Source organism: Buteo buteo, chromosome 27, assembly GCF_964188355.1.
Source record: "Buteo buteo chromosome 27, bButBut1.hap1.1, whole genome shotgun sequence".
NCBI classification, from domain to species: Eukaryota; Metazoa; Chordata; class Aves; order Accipitriformes; family Accipitridae; genus Buteo; species Buteo buteo.
This window is the reverse complement of record NC_134197.1, coordinates 12,811,552-12,831,400: the sequence shown is the minus strand read 5'-3', so window position 1 is coordinate 12,831,400 and position 19,849 is coordinate 12,811,552. Positions and strand designations below refer to the sequence as shown.

The window sequence follows — 19,849 nt, the reverse complement described above, 5'->3', positions numbered from 1 at the left end:
GTTTGTTGGTTTTTTTTTGACGCTGGCTGACAAACTCTTCAGCTTTTACTTAGATTTAGTTTATTTATCTGGTTAAAGCAAAAAAATCTAAAACCAGGTCAAGACATTCATTAATGGTCCTGTTCTCTTTGTTCTGCTTTAATTAATTTAGTTTTTAAGCTGATACAAAACTAAATGTGCAATCCTTACTGGAAAAAACTCAGCGAGAGGAGTGTCAGCAGCTCAAGTTCCGTCGCTGCCTCTTGCAGCATCCTGTCCCCCTCTGGTCAGAACTGAGCCCGTCAGAACTGCTTCATTTTGAGTTATGGAAGGTGAGCAAGGAATGTCAGGGGCCAAATTTTATCTCAACTTACAATGTATTTGGGAGGTACGTGGACAGGTTAAAAGGCTATTTTTTGTTTAGGCTAAATTTGGTCTCTTACGTTCTTCTGACTTAACAGCCCTCTCACGACCTGACAAGATCTATCTCGTAACGGCCAGAGGGAAGGAATCGATTACATGAAAACCTGAGCCGAGTCCTCCGGCTGTAGGAGGGGCGGGCGGCCCTCAGCCCTCGAGGCCCGTCGCTGCTCTCCTGCTCGGACGCGGCGCTCACGAAGGGCCGAGCACCTGCCCGACGCTGCCACTCGGTTTACTCTGAGACAAACTGCCGAAGTGCGGCCCTCAGAGGAGGACGGCTTAGGGCCCGCGTTTCCACTTTTCTGTGGAAATCCTGACAGGAAAGGAGAAAGCTCCGGGCTCCCCGGGGACTCTCCCGTTTCCTTGCAGGTGGCAGGCGGCTGGCGGGGGACGGGCCGCGGCAGGTGCCTTCCCAGTCCGGGGGTCCCGGGAGAGCGGCCGAGCCCAGACGGCGCCCGGCTCCCGCCTGGAGAGCCGGGGCGGGAATCTGAGGGAACGGTCGCCCCACGCGCCCTTCACCCTCCCCGCCCGGCTGAGGGACAGCGGCCCCGCCCCGCCCCGGTGCCTGCTGGGACTCGCAGTCCGCGCGGCGCTGGCGGAGCGGGGCGGGGGGAGCCTCCCTTCCCAGCGTGCCCCGGCCGCGCATGCGCCTTGGCGCTTGTGTGCGCCGGTGGCCGCGGCTGTCGGGGCTCCTTGTCGGTCTCCGCCCGCCCGGGCGCCGCTCGCCCCTCGCCCGCCCGTCCCCGTGGGGCTATGAAGCCCTAGAACCCCCCTCCCGGGCCGTAGCAACCGTTCGCCGCCAGCATGTTCGGGCGCTCCCGGAGCTGGGTGGGCGGCGGGCACGGGAAGGCCGCCCGCAGCATCCACTCCTTGGACCACCTCAAGTAAGCGCGGAGCCGGCCGCGGGCTCGGGGGCAGCTGTGAGGGGAAGGAGAGCCGGGGGGGGGGGGGGCGGGACACTGGGGTCTGTCGCGGGTAGCCGTGCTGCGGTCGGCTCTCCCAGGTTGTGAGGGGACTCGGAGGGTACGAGCCGGCGCGGGGGCCGGTAGGCGGACGGGCTCCGTCTGCGGAGCTGCTCGGGGTAGGGTTTTCCCTCGGAGGGGGCTGCGGAGCGGGGCCGCGGCGGCTCGGAGGCGTCCCAGAGGAGAGGGGGTGAGGAGGGGGGCGGCTCGGCACGCGCCGCTCGCCAGTCGCTCGCCCTCTCCTCGCCTGTGCGCTTTGGCGCGGCTCTCCCGAGCCGAAAGCTCCCGGAGCGATTCGGCAGCGTGAAGAAGGCTCTGTGTGCGGTGTGGGTCGGTGTCTTTCTCACGGAAATCTGCCTCTTCCTTCCAAAATGTCTTCAGGGCAGACGCAGTTCCCTGATGTCATGTCACACTCATGGCTGCGATACGTGTTTGTTTCATTTTTAATAATGTCGCAGACTCATTCAGTGGAGTAGAGTGGAAGGGGTGATAAAGACAAGAAATACCACATTCCTATTGAGGGACAACTTTGCTTCCTGGTAGTAGTGGCTAATTCGGGCAAGTGAGGAGCCTGGTCCCAGCCTGTAAACAATGTACACCTCTTGAGGCGTGTCTGTGAGGATCTCAGTAGTCGGCAGTGTTTCATGGTAGTCGGGATGGTGGTTTTGCAGATCCAGGGGATGTACCCTGGTTAGAGGGCTCAGCAGCTGGCACAAAAGTAAAGCTGTTGAGCTTGAGAATTGTAACATTAGTCTCCGGAGTCGGATATCCTTGCATTACTGCTGACTGCGGAAGGTGGAATGTTTTTTCCTAGCTCTGAAACTGAAGAGTTGGACGCATAGCAAGGGATAAAACAATTTTAAATTCTCTTTTCTGTTTTAACGTTTCTGCTATTGCGAGAAAAATGAGATCCACTGTTATAGCTTCTCTTTCTACTGAAAAAGGAGGTCATTAAGAGGGGGGAAGCATTTTCTAAGTGAAATCACTGTGAATACATAGCTTATTGAGAAATAAGTGGCTGGTAGTTTTCAATGATTAGTTAAATTACAAGGAGGTCATGAATGAGATCTGACAGTAATGAGCAGGATGCACTTATACAAGATTTTGATCTTGTGATTACTTTATCAAGATGACTTATGGATTCTGTTCCTTGTCTCTAAACTGGAAAAATGTCAAAAACCAGCAAGACTAATTGGAATGTGTTACTTTTTACCAAAGACAGGGAAATCAAGTCTGTAAATACAAAACTGATGAGGTAGTAGTACTGTAGAAAGTAATTTTGGAAGCATAGTAGGTCGAGCTAGTTAGTTTACGTGATCTGGCACTGCAGGAAAAAGGATAAAAGTCATGCTCAGATATAAACATAGGAATGTTCTATTTAACATACAAGGGGTGGTTATTGGGTATTACTCGGTGCTCGTGGAGCTTTAGTTCTATCTGGTTTTGATATTACACTTGAAGGTAGAGCAAGAATGCTGGCGCATGACGAAATTTGAAGGAACCGAGTTTAAGTTTAGAACAAGGCTGGCAAGAGGGAGACTTTAGGATGTTAAAATATTTCAGGCAAGAAAAATGTGATCGTATGTTCTCTTGGGGCCACAGAGGGTAGAAAAAGTTTAATTTGCAGCAAAAGGGAATTAGGCTGTAAGAGTTGTGGCTTGTGCTTGACTTCTTATCTGAGAATTGAAGTATATAGTCCTCTACTAAAATACTAGCTTAGGTTTGTTTGCTTTTTTGCATGCGATTTCTTTAATTATGAAATCTAAAATGGTAGTATGTAAAGGACAGCCGAGACCTTTGATATGTTTAGGCTATGTATATTTTAAGTGTTTTTTTAGCTAGGCTGTATGAATTTCAGCTTCTAGTTAGATGTCAACAGCAAAGGTAGCTGCCTAGTGGTAAAATGAAATTTAGGGCTTTTCCAAGGTAGCAGTTGAAGCGGGTAAAGCAACAAAAGGAAAAAAGGGGCAAAGAACCTTCGTTCCGAGGTCGTGAAAGAAAGTCAGTCTTGATAAGCTCACCATCTTGTGAGCTGTCTGCATTCTCGTCTTTTCAACTCATCAAAACCCCACGCTGTGTTCCATGTGAATGAGTTGAGTAGAGCGCACCAACCGTGCTATTACAGATTAGCTTGCCCTATAAAAGGTATATTAGGCCATGTTACAAGAGTGAAATTAGCCTGGGTTATCCTTATGGGAATATTTTTATTTTTTAACATGTGTAATGTAGAGTTTAGTCTAAATTGTAAACAATACACCTGTGTAGTAATACTGAGAGAATTACTGCTTTTTGTCAGTAAATGTTAGATCTGGAACTTCCTTTCCCATCAACTTTAATGCAGTTTGTTTGAGGCTTGCTTTTGAAATTTTACTATTCAGTCTTTCTGCAAACGTGCCGTAGAATGGATTGGCTAAAGGAAAATTGTGAGGCTGTTTGCATTAAGTGTTTTGATACAGTCTCTTTGTCTAGTGAAAACAGTTAACAGTTTAATCCAGCTTTCTAATACCTTACTGAATTGCAATCTAGAGAGGCTGTGAAATAGTACTATGCGCTGCCCGAGTGCTTCTGACTTACTTTTCAGAGAACTTGATATTTTTGTGCCCTTTGGTTATTAATTGAGGGAATGTCAATAACTTAATAAAAGGAGAAAACCTAAATATTCTGGAAACAGGAACAATGTTACTGATTGCTTGTGAAAAGTGATCTGAAATGACTTGTTTACCTTTACATGAAATTGTGTGTGAAACAAGGCCAGAATCTACTTCTTAAGGGTGGCATCCAGCAGTTTAAAATGCGGCTTTTTTTTCTTCCCTTTGTATAGTCCTCTGCTCTGTTTATTATATGATTCCAGTTCTAAAAGCAAATAAATTTAGGCTGTTTTAGGCAACAGTCTGTCTTGCTACACAAACTTGAAGTTAGTACTTTCTCACGAGCTGCATGTTCTTCTCTTTCTTTGTGGCCTACCTTTACATGTAAGCCAGGCATTCTTGTGTAGGTCAGAGTTTCTTACAGTTCTGTCCAGCTGCTGACTGTGATAGTCACTGTACTCTGCTTCTGAAGCTCCTCACCTTAGGAGCTGTGACCTGTGGTTAAAGTACCAAAAGTCCTTCATACTGCCCAGTTGAGGATAGTCTAACCCCAGCAGATGCATGGTCAGATCTTGAAAGCATAACTGTATCTTTTTTTCCCCATCTGTCTACAAACTTTGACTTCGCATTGGAAAGGATGAAGAGGATTGATGTCATTTTTCCCAGTATTTAACTGGTGATATCTTAACCATTTCTGAAGAGTTTCTCTGATATCTCTGGTGTTCCTGCTAAAATGAAAGGTTTTGGAACTTAAGCTTAGTATCTTTGTTTCTAGATGCAAATTTTTTTCCTACTTTTCTAAGAGGTATTTTACAAAGCCCTATTGTTACCTTCAAGTATGTTTCCCATTGTTGCTTCTACACTTGGTATTTTAATTACATACTGATTGCACAAAAGGCTTTATACCATTAGGGTTGGGTGCTGAACATTTCTCATGACTTGGTCAGATGCAGTGTCCATAAACATGTATGGTTGAAGACTTGTTTCACAACTGATTCATTTCCTGAAGTATTGTCCATGCTATACATTGAGTTTCCTCTATGAGAACAGTATGTAATTACATAGTTACAGGCAGGATGAAGAAGAAAGCATGTTATGGTTAAGTCTGGGGTTTTAAGATTTGAGTGCTTTACTTCCTAAACTCTTATCTGGTTTGGTGTATTTTTGTAAGTAGTAAGTAGAAAAGTCATTAATACACACTTTCTATATTCATGAGTTATGATGTTATCCCTTTGAGCATAGTTTTTTACCAGAAAAATGTTCAGAATTTTGTCTTGTTAAGTTGCTGGCAAAATGTCCTACTGATTTTGATGGTATCAGGTGCTTCGACACTTCCTGCATGGTGGGGTTTTGTTAGGTTTTTGTTTGTCTCTACATCTGAAGACTGTGTTCAAACAGAGATGACAAAAACCTCCTCTTTGAGGGTTCAGCATCTTGAAGCACAAACTTGACCCCTTTGTAATCAGCATTTCAAGATAGGCTTTGAGGATTTATGTAAATGTAAGAATACTGGTTTTGTGTGATACTTTGTATTCTCGTGATGTGGTATGTTACATGCCTGGTAAGAGAAACAAGTATGTGTGTGCTTTCTCGTGCATTTTCAAGTAAGTAGATAAAGGAATAGCTTGAAAGTAAAGCCCATCTTTTCTCTAAGTGCATTGTTGTGTTAGCAAATCAAGGAACTTCGTAGTAATGTTGATATTAAGTAAATTAATTTGGAGTTACTGTATTCCTGACTATTAAATGTTTCTTGTTTTTTTCATCTGTAGTATTCTATGTTCCATAGACTCCCGAGGTGAGGTAATAGCATGTAATTCTTCCCACTGCTTCCCATTCCCAGAGTTCTGCTGTGGAAGTAAACTTTATTCCCAAGTTTGCATAATGTAACTTAATGAGGAATATATGTTCACAGATGCAATAATTTATATATGACTTCAAATAAATAGACTAAAATATGTGAAGTAGTCTAATATTAATTACTCTCTTTAAACTAACTCTCTCAGGAAAAAATACTTACTATACAGATTGCTGTATTGGGTCTGGCTGAGATGGAGTTAATTCTCCCCATAGCAGCCCTCGCAGTGCTGTGCTCTGCATCAGTAGCTAGAAAGGTGTTGATAACACACCAGTGTTTTGGCTACTGCTGAGCAGTGCTGGCACAGCATCGAGGCTGTCTTTCCAACATTTTTGCCCCCCCCCCCCCAATGGCAGGCTGGGGCTGGGCAAGATCTTGGGAGGGGACATAGCCAGGACAGCTGACCTAAACTAACCAAACAGATATTCCATACCATATGACGTCAGCTCAGATATAAAAGCTAAGTAAAGGGAGACAGAAGGGGGGCATTTTCGTCTTCCAGAGCAACCACTATGCATACTGAATCCTTGCTTCCCAGGAAGCCTTCTGTCACTGTTCCGTTAACTGGTGCATTCTCAGAGTTTTTTGCTCTGTCTTTTGATTCACTGTCCTGGTAATACATAAAGTGCCATAATGGGAAATTTTTGCAGGGCTTGTGTGCCATGTGCTTTTTCAGAAAGCCCTGGGAATTCTCACAGGTGGTCAGACTTAAACTCTCACATCTTCACTGTAAGCTGTCACTGTCAGTCTCCATAGAAGGAATCTTGAACCGTGATTTTCAGATTAGCTGAAGAGGATTTGCAGGTGCTTGTTTACTTGAGATTTGGTGACTTCAGTTATGGTATGGCACCTGACCAGGCAGTTACAACTGTAGGAGATGGCTATGAATCAACTTTTTCTAGAATGGCTTCAATCTGAGCAGTTTCTGTTCTGGATTTGGAAAACGAGTATTGATTTATGAGGGGGGGGAAAAAACAGTGTGAAGAGGGAGAGAAAATTTTTTACTGAAGAGTATGAAAAGCCAATCTTTTTCACCTTCCTGCCATCTCTTCCCTTTTTCTTCCTCTTTCTTTTGCTGTCTGGTAGGTTAACCTTAATATGATTTAGGCTTTATCACATTGCTGATTTGGGCGGGGGTGAAGGGAGCATGCGGTATATCAAGTTTGTTAAAACTGTGTTTTCTGAGAGTTGTTCACCTCTCAGTGTCCTTGTGCAGTACTCAACACAGTAAAATTGTTATTTGATGATTAACCAATATCAAGATCAGCAAGCATATAGCATCTTACCATAACAGTGTAATAAACTTCTCTGAAATAGCTTCTGCTTCCTGCATGGCTTATGAGGATGGACTTTGTCTTGCAACAAGTCCTGTGAAGCTCTGGCCAACTGAGTGGCAGCTCAGTGGTTGAAGAAGATTTCCCAAACCAAATTTTAAGTAAACTGGAAATATGATTTTTTTTTTAAATTTAATTCAAGCATGAAAAGGTTCTGAGACTAGGTAATATCTTGTTTTGTCTTTGTAAGTCTGATAAATAGTTGGAACAGCCTGATATGTGTGTTCAGTTAAATGGCATTTTAGTCTCCAGCTGCATGTTTGCCCTGTGCAGTGATTCAGTGTCTTAGTGTAGATAAAATTGATGGGAATATTGTTTTCTGAAATGTGATTTCAAATCTGGTTTTGACCTAAACTTCTGAAACTTACTTTAAACCAGTTACACTAAAATTTTGTTTTAGAAATGCATGGCGTTTCCTGGAACCCTCCAGTAGCTTGGCAAAATTGGTATTTTTATCTTTTACGTAATAGCTGCTTGAGGTCTTTGGGTCTGTTGCTTAAAATTGGCTTCTTGAGCTTTTAACCTCCTGTGTTGTACTAATAAGATTTCCTAAAATTTCAACCTGAATTGCAGAACAAACTTTTGTGACATCCAAAAGCAATAATGATAGGCTGCCCCAGAGTCAGGACATGCAGGCTATTTTCCCAAAAATAGATACTGGGAGTTTTGATCAACTCCACTTTTAATGGGAAGGTTGTTAGTATGGAAAATCTGTCTTCCTTCCCAAACACTAGTGAGTATATTGCCCAGATAATCCTGAATGCTCAGGTGTTACTCCTGGTTTGCAATAGATTGCAGTATAGCAATATATGATCTGTGTTTAGTAATCTAAACTCTTGCAGTTTTAAAATGACATGAAATTTCTCTGATTATATTTTTTATTTAATTACTTTCATAATTGTGCACCTTTCTGACATCCATCCTTTTTCTTTATTACTATATAAAAGAAAAAAAAAAACAAAAAATGGAGAAAAGCAATGGTGATTCTTGTGCTTTTATTAGAATTTGCCCCTGTCCCCTGCCCCCCTCCTTTTTTTTTTCTTTTTTTTTTTTTACGACAAAGGGAAGTAATCTTTGATCTAATATCTTATTTTGAAAGAAAGAGAAACATGCTTCATTGACTGAGTAAAATTCTGAGACTTTAAATACAGCCTTTCAAATTTTATTTAGCTTCCTCTCACCTGTGTAATAGAGACATATGGGTTTTTTTGAACTTGACTAGACAGCCTTAAACTCTTGCCCTTTGAGATGGTAAAGCTGGAATTTGCCACCTTTCTGATCAGTATTTTTGTGCTTGAAGGGCTAGAGACCTGATGATTAAGCTTTGCCAATATGAGTGAATAGTCTTTGACAGTCCCAGTTATTAACCATCAGATTGACGCGAATCTATAAAGTATCTCTGCAGACAAGAGAAGGGATCTAACTTTTCTAGTGAAATCTGCATGTGCCTTTTTCCAGAATTACGCTTTCCCATATCAGCTACTGCATGCTTACCTGCTTCTTCTATTCCTCCTTTTTCTTGCTCGTTGCTCCTTTGATTTCAACATGCTTCCAAAGAATTTCACTAGGTTGCCATAAGAAGCACCATGGGACAAGTATTATGTAATTTCTAGTCCTATGTTAACATATTCATAAACATTCATAACTCACCTGGCTAGTTATGAATTTGTTTTGTTTGTTGCATATTTGCTTTAACAATTACTTTTCTCTTTGCATCAGTATTAAAATGAAATTTTAGGATTTTAAAATTGTACAATGATTAGACATAGTGTGTATGTATGTGTGTGTCTATATTAAGTTACAGTGACTAAAGACAAGCATGGTGCATGTGAAAATGGCAGGATAGCATATTACTTGTAATTATTTTTTCTTTTAGGTACATGTATCATGTTTTGACTAAAAATACAACAGTAACAGATCACAATCGCAACCTGCTGGTAGAGACTATTCGTTCTATAACAGAGATCCTTATATGGGGGGATCAGAATGACAGCTCAGTATTTGAGTAAGTACTTCTAAGCATTTTTGACTCCAGTATTGTTTTTGAAGAATGATTAGAGTTGCATAGAGATCTAGTTCAAAAAGTTAACTCTTCCAAGACTGTATTTCATGAATGTAAGTGGAAGGCTGTGTCCTGTAGTAAGATGGGTAAGCAGGATTGTATTCTTGTCATATAAAGAAACAGAGAATTTGCTTCTGTTAACAAAAGTGTTCCAAGTCCAGAACCCCTTTCACATACTGCTTTTGTTTGACTCTCAAGTCTTTGATATAAATACAAAATCTAACCTATTTTAGGGCCCAGATTTACTCAGTACATCTATTAATATCATATGACTTTAATTTGTTCACTTCAATTTATATAAGATACTACAAATAGATATTTTATTCTAGCTATGTTATTTAGAGATTTTGTTCAGATGTTATTTTAATCCTCATAAAATAGTGTGATAGAAAAATGAACTTCAAAACAAATGTTCACAGTTGCAAATCTGATTGTATTAGTGCCCATTGCTTGGCTGTTTGCTTCAAGACACTTGCTCTTTTATAAAGGCAATTTTTGATTGATATAAGTAAAGCTAAGGTGTTTGGTGTTTTTAATTACTTATTTAGGGAGTGGTTGGTTTTATTTTTACAAGATAATTTCAACATGATTGAGTTATGATGTGGACTAAGAAAATTAACTTATTCTGTTCATTCATATTTATACTGTAACTCCATCACATTCCTCACTGTCTTCTCTGCTTGGGAGAATTTTAGGAACAAGGAGTTTTTTTTGCAGTTAATGTAAAAAAAATTTCATAGATATGTATTTGTGATTTCCTGGTAGGAAAAGAGTCCAAACTGTTCTCTTTAAATTGCATGCATTTCTGGTTTAAAAACATTACAAGCATGTACTTCTGTTTGAATTGTACAATAAACCATTAAATACTTGCTTCTGGTGTGGGGAAAAAATAATTAAAGTGGATCAAAAATAAGGTCTACAGTGTTGAAAACAAAAAGTGTCTTGGCTTAAAAGGAGCAAGTGAGCAAAACGTAACCCTCAATTAGAGGCTCTCCCCTTCAAAATTGTGATTGCAAGGTAGGGAAGCTGCCTGATAAATTGAGTATACTAAAAATAAAATTAAAAAGGCCCTGATTTCTTGACGTCCATTTTCTGTATAATTTGAATGTTTAAGAGCCCTTGTTAGTATTTAAGGTTTTTGGAAGATACTCTTTTGTTATACAGATAAAACTTTGCAAAATAATTCTTCATAAATGTAAAACATGCTGTTTGTCAAACTTGCCTAGAATCATCCCTGATCCTAGTAAAAATATGTTCCAGTTGAATACAGTAAGTGACTTAATGACACCTCTATTTTCTTTCAGCTTTTTCTTGGAGAAGAATATGTTTGTTTTCTTCTTGAACATCTTGCGTCAGAAGTCTGGTCGTTACGTGTGTGTACAGCTTCTGCAGACTCTGAACATCCTTTTTGAGAACATCAGTCATGAAACATCACTGTGTAAGGGCACACTTATACTGTTTAGGATTAAGTGATCAAGATTTGATTGAATTCCCTTTAATTTAATGAAATTTAGTTCTAGTATCCCTTCACAGAAGAACTATATGAATTCCTAACAATCTTTTTAATTGAACACTACTGAAAAGACAGTGTAATTTGACTGCAAAACACCTTTTAATGTAAATTTTTAGTAGTACAAAAGTAGTTGTTTGGTACTACTGAAACACTTATTTAGCATATTTCAAGGGGTTCTTGAAGTCAGCAAATTTGTTATCATCTGAAATGTTTGCCTTACTGCCGCACATTGTGGTGGAACTCTGTTGTATGATTTGTACTGGAACTGTTCTGGCATCACAGGGGCTGGCATTCAGCCACTTGCTTCAAGGTTTTTAGAAACATATAAAGAGGACACAGAATTAATAGTTTAAAGTACTCCACAGCTATCGTGAAGAGAAAGTCATATACAAGCCTTTGAGAGTTTATGACTTTGGGAGGAAAAGAGAGTTGTTTTAGGTGTTATTAGCTGGAAAGCCTACATAAATTGAGGAAGGTGAAGTATATTCTCAGTTGTCTTGTTCTTGGGAGCAAAGACCTTTGTACGGAACAACTTCCTTATATTACTGCTTGAAGCCATCGCTTCAGTTGTTTGGCAAAAAATTGGGATCTTCAAGCATCAGGTAGTTTGTTGCTTGCTACCTGGTACTTTAAATACAGCTCATTAGCATAATGATTTTTTTCCTTCTGTTAACCTGTGTAATATCTCTTATTTTTCAGACTACCTGCTCTCCAATAACTATGTAAATTCTATTATTGTCCACAAATTTGACTTTTCTGATGAGGAGATCATGGCATATTACATATCATTTTTGAAAACTCTTTCCCTGAAACTCAACAATCATACTGTACATTTCTTTTATAATGAGGTAAGTGAAGGAAGAGTTGCAGTATAAGGATAAGAGGACTTTAATTAGAAATTGATAGCAATTTGGCACATATTCTATTTGGTCTCTTGTCTGAGCATGTCCTGCATTTATTTTTATAATGGTAATAATATCAGTGATTGAGAATTCATTTGTGGGGACGTCGTGGTTTAACCCCAGCCAGCAACTATGCACCACGCAGCTGCTCACTCACTTCCCTCCTACCCAGTGGGATGGGGGAGAGAATTGGAAGAAAGAAGTAAAACTCTTGGGTTGAGATAAGAATGGTTTAATAGAACAGAAAAGAAGAAATTAATGATAACAACACTAATAAAATGACAATAGTAATAATAAAAGGATTGGAATATACAAGTGATGTACAGTGCAATTGTTCACCACCCACTGACCGACCGATGCCCAGCTAGTCCCCGAGCGGCGATCCTCCCACCCCCACTCCCCCCAGTTTCTATACTGGACATGACGTCACATGGTATGGAATACCCCTTTGGCCAGTTTGGGTCAGCAGCCCTGGCTGTGTTCCCTCCCAGCTTCTTGTGCCCCTCCAGCCTTCTTGCTGGCTCTGCATGAGAAGCTGAAAAATCCTTGACTTCACACTAAACATTTTAACACACCCATGTTTTCAGTTGTTGCTATCAACATTCTTCTCATACCTAACTAATAAACATAGCACTGTACCAGCTGCTAGGAAGACTAGTAACTCTATCCCAGCTGAAACCAGGACAGGGGATCTCTGCAAAAGCATGATAAAGAAGGTCTTTGTCCTCACACATCTATAATAAAATCAAAATCTGGAAGTTAGCGTTATATTGGACTGTTTCAGTAGTTCTGAAGTCTACTTTCCTGAGAATTCAACTTGTTTATGCCTTGTTTCTTGTGCTTTTATAAACAGGATCTTTTCTGTTGCATCACTTGGTTCTAAGAGGCTTAGTCAAAGTCCAAAGGGCCTGAGTAATCAAAGGCCAAAACTGAAATGGATTTTTCCTCTCTCCATTCCACTTTTTGCCAGAAGAGGGCATTAAAGCACTGAATATGTGCAGCATTAACATGAAAAGCTCTGGTGCTTAAAGCAGTTTATTTTAATGCAGAGCTACAAATGCAGCTGACTGTGCATTGTAAAATCATTTCGATTACTTAAGTAGAAGGTAAAAATATCAGAGTAATACATGGAAAACATTTTTCATACAGAATCCCAACAAATATTCTGTACATGTGTTGGTTAATTCATAAATGCTTTCTTTCCTCTTGTTACAGCACACTAATGATTTCGCTTTGTACACTGAAGCTATTAAATTTTTTAACCACCCAGAAAGCATGGTCAGGATTGCTGTTAGGACTATAACTTTAAATGTCTACAAAGGTATGCTTTTTGTATATTGAAGAAAGCATGTTTACGAAATCTTGTTTCATTGTGGTTTAATTTTCAGTTATTTACATTTAAGGATTTTCTGTGTGTTTTATGAGATTGAAAAACTTAGCATGTTGGCATGCTTCAGACACACATTTTGTTTTTTATGAAAGAGAACCCCAAACGTACAGTACATACTTGTAAATAGTACTGTTTCCTCACAGATTAAACTGGTTTAAAAAAACCAAAAATATCAAGCATACACAAGGAACTTTAGCTTCCCTTCCAACAGAGATCGGAGTGTGACTGTATTTAAAAACCAACCAACCAAAAAACCAACCCCAAAACCAAAGTGCTTTAAGAAAGAATATAAAGTATTTTTTGCTTATGAACTTGAGCCTTATAATGTATGAAGCAGTAATCTTGTTGGCTACATCACTTCCTTTTGGATTTGAAGTGCATTAGAATATGATTGTAGAGCTCCTAGATGCTGCAGTCACTCCAGTCTAAAGAAGAGCTAGACCATTCCCGGAGGTGTCCAGTGAAGGCCAGGAGGCTGCAGTCACAAATTCCTGTACTGGACATTACAGTAGGACATAAGGAAAAAACCCCTAAACTTCACTGTGAGAATAGTTAATCACTGCAACAGGTTTTCCAGAGAAAATGAGGAATCTGTATTGTTAGAGATCTTCAAAACTCAACAAGGCCCTTAGCAATCTGGTTGAACTTCAAAGTTAATGCTACTTTGAGAATGTCCCAACAGTCACTTCCTCCTAAATTTTTCTTGGGGTCTATAAAATCTGTAATAGATTGAAAATATCAGAGTGATCTCTGTAGAAAAATTGGTGTGTATTCAGGAATTCTACCTCTGAAATCAGCATGTTGTAACATAGTATGTGTTATGGAAGATGTTCATGCAGGGCTTCTTATTCTTTAATCCATTTCAAATCAAATTACATTTTGAATTTACACAACTTTCTATCAATTAAGAGAAGTAGTGATTTGATGGCAGTCTTCATCATAGAAGAATATAAGATATTTTTTTAAAAAATGAACAAATGGTTTTGCAAGTAACTGGATAGCCTGCATAGCAGATAGGTTCTTTATAGTGTTGACTGCAAGGGACAAAATGTCTTTCTTTTGTATGCTGAGAAATGGGCACTTGGCACTTGTTTTCTACTTCAAGGTGCTGTAAACTCAAATATGAGCTCACAAAAAGAGCAAAGTGCAGGCTTCATATCCTATTTGTTATATATTTATGTAACTAAATATTTTTGTGGTAAAAAGTGTACTTGTCTAGAATTTTCATTGAATGTTGTAGTGATATAAAGGTTAGAGTTGAATAAACACAGCTTGGATGTTCAGGTTTCATAATTTTCTGCTATCCATTTGCATATAGTCTGATCTAACACCTACCCTGTATCTTTTAGTTTAGATGCCTTGTTCTTTAGCTTTTTAAACCCTTTTGGAGGATGTCGCTATCCCAGTTCCTAATCCTGTTAACTGTTGTCTGTTTCTTTTGCCCTTCCTTCACTGATGATTCCTGTGTTCCTTAATGCAGTGTCATGTAAGTCTAACTAGCTTGACTTTCAGCATTACTGCTTTATTCTTACGCTTTTTTCTCTTTTTTAATAACGTGCTAAAAAAACCTTTCTGAATTCCATTAGATTTGCTTATCTTCAGACCTATGTAAATATATCAATATTAGGCTCATTCAGGCCAACTAAAAATTGATATGATGCTTTTGTAGATGTCCATTTCATGCATAAGATCATGTCAGGTATATACTCATATGAAAAGCTAGCATGTAATCAAAACTCAGAAGATACTTTGTTGTGTTTCTTAAAAATTAATAAAAAAACTCTGGCAACTGATTTTTCTTTTTAACAATTTCTCTTCAGTGGACAACCAACCTATGCTGCATTACATTAGAGATAAAACTGCTGTCCCTTATTTCTCCAACCTTGTTTGGTTTATTGGAAGCCACGTGATAGAACTGGATAACTGTGTGCAGACTGATGAAGAGTAAGCTTTTACAAATCCCTGGTATTGAATGGAAATGCTTTTTCCCAGATGTTGATACTCTCCTTATTTTGTCTGTAGTAGTCCAGTTAAGTTAGTTTCTGAATATATTCCCTTGTAGACAGTTCAAGCTTTTCAATCTTGCAAAGTTTTTTGGTGATTCTTTGAATTAATAGTGGTTAGTGCTGTGTGCCTTATCTGTGCTAATATCCGTACCAGTACATTAGTGTTTGGCAACACGCTTTTTCTTCATCTTTGTTTTAATTCTGCTAAATTTAGTAGATATCCAGAAGACACAAAAGGTATTTTGTGCTTCTAAATCTTACTAACTTTGTCATTTTAGTGTTCCTTTTTCTGTGTATCATCTCAGTAGAACAGCTTTCTGAAAAGATTCTAGGAAAAAAATTTAAACTGGAAAGGTGAACTTTATTTAATATGTGAACTGTCAGACCTGAAATTCCTGTGTGATATTCCACTATCAACTACAGGAATATTTTGTTGATTCAGGTTATTCTTGGTTTGCCTTCCCACCCCCACCTTAGAATGGGCAGCTATTTCTGGCTTTCTTAAAGTGAGGAGGTAGATGTTAAATACAGCGTAGACTTCTTCTTTTATTTTTGGAAACAAATCTTAACATTTTTTATGGCTGGCTTGTGAAAAGACTCTGGCAGCAGAAAGCGAAATTTTATAAAAACATTGCTTCTGAAAACTTGGGGAAAAACTTGATATGTGCAACCTAAAGCACATATAAGCCTGAATACTGTTTGCTAGCTGCATTAGTTGACTTTACTGAAAACATCTTCTTTAGGCAGATGATATGCACAAGGTGATCTGTGGAAGGGATGCACATTAATTCTTTCCTTAAGTTTTTAAGACTTTGGCAATTGATTATATCTGAGACTTACTTTCAGCTCTCTTTTTCAGGCACAGAAATAGGGGCAAACTGAGTGACCTGGTAGCAGAACATCTTGATCATTTACATTACCTTAATGATATCCTTATCATTAATTGTGAATTTTTAAATGATGTGCTGACAGACCACCTACTTAATAGGCTCTTTCTTCCCCTCTACGTGTATTCATTAGTAAATCAAGATAAGGTAAGCTAATACCTGCAGACAATTAAGTTTTAAAGGTATTACTTGCTTTCAGTATGTGTAATGATTTGTTCAGCAGGTGTATTCTGTAGTAGGGTTAATACTGTCGATATCTTATGTTTGTGTGTTTCACATGAAACAGCTTAAATAAGGTGACTGTAGGGGAAATACACTGAGGTTGAATTTAAGGGCAAAATAGATGAGATGTTATTCACCAAACAGATATCGTTTTGGATGACATGGTTGTTAAATGCTAACAATAGTGGAGATGAGAAGAGCTGCAAATTTGGAACAGGGTTTAAATTTCTCTGACACTGGGAGATGTGTGATTTCCTTTTCTGATATGGTAACTTGTCTCCTGGCAAAAGCAGATTATAATACCTTTTCCCAGTATATGTACAAATTTTCCGTGGTGTAAAAATCCATTCCAGGTAGAAAATACAAAGTTTTTGTTTTGATACTTAATTCTTCTATTTGCAGATAAGCTGTGTTTGAATGTGGTACAGTTGAATCTATTTTTAAAGCATAGCCTTTAAATTTAGTGGAAAACTAATTTTTAATGAAATAGAAACTGTTCTTTTAAAACCTGTACAGGTTCCTGTATTCACTTGTCTTTAAAAAAAAAATGCACTGTTCAGTTTATTTCTGTTTTTTTCTTCTTTTTTGTTTTCCCCCTCCCTTCCCTCCTCTTAATCTTCTGTAGTGGTGTTTGTTCTTAAGGTACACAATGCTTTGTGAATTTCAGCATACTTTCATTAACCAGAGTTCAAGTTTCTTGCAAGATAATGCATTCAGTATATTGCATGTGCACTGAAGATTGAATAACAATCAGCTTCTTGTCTTGCCATTGATAAGGCCATTGAAATAGGGTGAAGCAGACTTCCTGACTTTTACTTTCATTTCAGCTATTTTAACTCTTTCCATTCACACATGTACAAAAACCTGCTTGTCCTCCTGTTTTCAGGCAGATGTGTCTATTGTCATGAGGTCAGAGATATTTGCGATTGTAAAACTGGGCTGTTCTTGCCTGTTGAGATAACTGTTGAATATATTCAGTTGACGGTTTTTAAAGTATCACTAATTTATCTTTAGAAACATCTTCATTAACACTGGTATATAAATTTAGCACTGTCATGCTCAAGTTATACTTCAAATATCTTTTGCCTAATGTGATTTACTTGATTTAGAGGAGTGTCTGTCAAGACACATGTTTTTATTATGTGGGTAATATTTCATTGTCTCTGAATAGCTAATTTTTAGAGCAGACTTTAATGAATGTTCACCGAGAAGTGCTTTTTGAAGGAATAGTAGCATAGTGAAAACCAACATACTTCTCAGATACTCATCTGTTAAATTTAAGTTATCAAAGTGGCTATGGAAGACAGTAATCAATAGTGATATTTTAAGCATGTAGAGTAAGGGATACGCTTATTTGGAGAGTCTTAATTTGAAATAGTTTACAAGAAGTGAATGTTAAGGAGCATGATGCTTTCTGAACATTTTGTAGCAGAATGTGGAACAATACAGTATTAAAAGTTTTGTTTTAAATTAAATATTAAACAGTGTAAATGCTTTAACTTTGTATAAATAAATCAGCATTTTTCGTAACATTTTTTCTGTAGGGTGGAGAGCGTCCAAAAATAAGTCTCCAAGTTTCTCTCTATCTTCTTTCTCAAGTAAGTATTTTAAGTATTTTGTCCTATTTCAGAACTTATTTTGCAGTAGTGTTATGATTTATAAGTTACTGTGTTTTCATCTATTTTGGCAAAGCCATTAAAGACAAGTTGGCAAATGAAGTTTTAAACAGATCAGTTTCCATTTTAAAAAAAACAGTAAGATCTTTTTATGGACAGACAAGTAGCTTCTTACTTGAGTTAATATCATTCTTCTGAGGATCCTATAGCGCAGGGTAGCCTTTAGAGCATTCAGTGATTATAGTTTATGTACACCACCAGACAAGTGGTGTGTAATAGAGCCATGCAACATGCTAGGACACAATTTATTAAAATTGCAGGTGAAGTTTAGATAGATGCTGTATTGCACTTCTTATCTGTCTAAGCTATGGAAGAATCCATGTTTGAATTTTCCTCTTTTGAAAAATAGAGGGAGCAGTGATCTCATGGGGTTTTTGATTGTTTTAAAAAAAAACCAACCAAACAACCAAACCCCCAAATCCCAAAAAACTCACGACCACCAAAACCTCAAACTTTCACACAATTTGAATTTCATTATGCCTATACCTTAAATCTATAATTAAGTATTTGTTACTTCTTTTTCTTACCAGTCCCACCTCCTTTTCTTTCTGGAACTTACTTTCAAATGAAGAGAGTTTTACAGTGTTGGGTTTTTTTTATCGTAGAGAAAAAAGGTCTTTTTTCCCTGCAGTCTTCGGTGCATTTCTGTGAGACTAGTTTTCTTAAATTAATGTTCTCTGAAAACAGTTTTGACTTGTATTCATAGAATGTATACTTCTTTCTTTCTTTGAACTTATGATTTTGCATTAGTCATTTTGTTATGGTCTGGCCCGTAATTTCATCTTCTTTTTTTTTAAGAACTTTTCTGAAAAATGTGATTTTCCAGTATAAGATAATTTGATGCTTCTTAATTTAAACCTAAAAAATTGTGATATTGTGGGAGTTATTTACCACAGATAAAACCTTGGGAGCAACAGCTTCTTGTAACTAAAGGGATCTGCATCATAGGGTTGTATATATTGACCTCTTTCAACCTCTTTGATTTCGGCGCAAGTCTTGGTTAGGTGTCAGTTCAGGATTTGCATCTTGTTCTTTATTGTTTTTAATAAAGAATATTGAACTTTTTTCATAACCATAAAGAATTGGGACAAAATTTTGTGTATCAGAATGGGTTGTGATGCAGAAAATCAAGCTGCTTTTTCTGTAACTGGCAGAAATGCATCTTTTTCCACCTCTTTTTAACCTAGAGTCTGTCTTTGATGGAATGGGATCTGAAAGTGTACACTGAGTATCTGAAAAACCTTCTTAACTATTTCTGTTATTGACACCAGGTATACGCTTTAGGCATTACTCATATATTAGAGACAGGTGCCTGAGAGACTTGTACTAGCTGATGAAAATCCACTGTTGTAGATTTTCATCCACTCTTCACAAAGTGAACATGTAATGTACTTATGCCAAAACGTGCCTGTGTTTAGTCAAGCTACACCTTCTGAATTGGAAGAAGCTTGAGGTTGTCCAAAGTATTTTTGAAGTGTGTTGCAACTTTCCAAAGTTTTACATAGGCCACCACCACATGCTAATAATCGCTTCACTTTTGAAGCTCTGGAACGGTTCTGACTTTAATCAGAAAACCTGTGGAGATCATGTTTAGCTAAATATTATCAAAACAATGATTAGGCTTACTGATTTAGAAATTACTTGGGGATTTTTCATCCAGAACCCCCGTTTAGGGATCCAGTTTTGATATTCCTGCAAAGAGAATGGATATAAGCTGACATAAGGCTATTGTGGCTGAACCTGAGCCAGTTCTGTCCAGAAGCCAGTTGTTTGCTGGCCCAACCTCGTAAGCCTTGCCTCAAAATAGAGTGGCTAGTGTAAATAGAGAACTCTGTTAAAGCACCAATGCACTTCTGGATAAGTGCTTTCATGTTGTAGGCAGTATGGCCTTTATTCCTGTGTTATGTAGCCACTTTGTAGCTAGACCATAATTCATTGTGATTTCATAGCCAGAAAAGCTGTTTCTGATCCAGTTCAGCCTATTGCATGACACTTACTCGTGAATCACTGCAAAGTAATTGTGTGCACAACACAGAACTTGCTGGAGTCCTCC

General features: G+C 38.5%; 1 protein-coding gene across 8 annotated transcripts in view; it reads left to right on the top strand.

Annotated features, from left to right (window-relative positions):
• The first annotated feature begins 1,069 nt into the window (after positions 1 to 1,069).
• CLEC16A (C-type lectin domain containing 16A) overlaps positions 1,070 to 19,849 on the top strand; it is an 87,740-nt gene continuing 68,960 nt past the window's right edge. For 5 of the 8 annotated variants that reach the window (XR_012654579.1, XR_012654578.1, XM_075058824.1 and 2 more), the window contains exons 1-8: positions 1,070 to 1,283; positions 9,015 to 9,143; positions 10,505 to 10,638; positions 11,413 to 11,561; positions 12,831 to 12,936; positions 14,826 to 14,949; positions 15,871 to 16,045; positions 17,665 to 17,718. Coding sequence is in view for 6 of the 8 variants with exons in the window: in XM_075058824.1 (XP_074914925.1) it covers positions 1,204 to 1,283; positions 9,015 to 9,143; positions 10,505 to 10,638; positions 11,413 to 11,561; positions 12,831 to 12,936; positions 14,826 to 14,949; positions 15,871 to 16,045; positions 17,665 to 17,718 (951 nt within the window). In the remaining 2 variants the exon portion in view is untranslated. The remainder of the gene's footprint in view (positions 1,284 to 9,014; positions 9,144 to 10,504; positions 10,639 to 11,412; positions 11,562 to 12,830; positions 12,937 to 14,825; positions 14,950 to 15,870; positions 16,046 to 17,664; positions 17,719 to 19,849) is intronic. The other 3 variants (XM_075058826.1, XM_075058825.1, XM_075058827.1) reach the window with 2 other exon arrangements.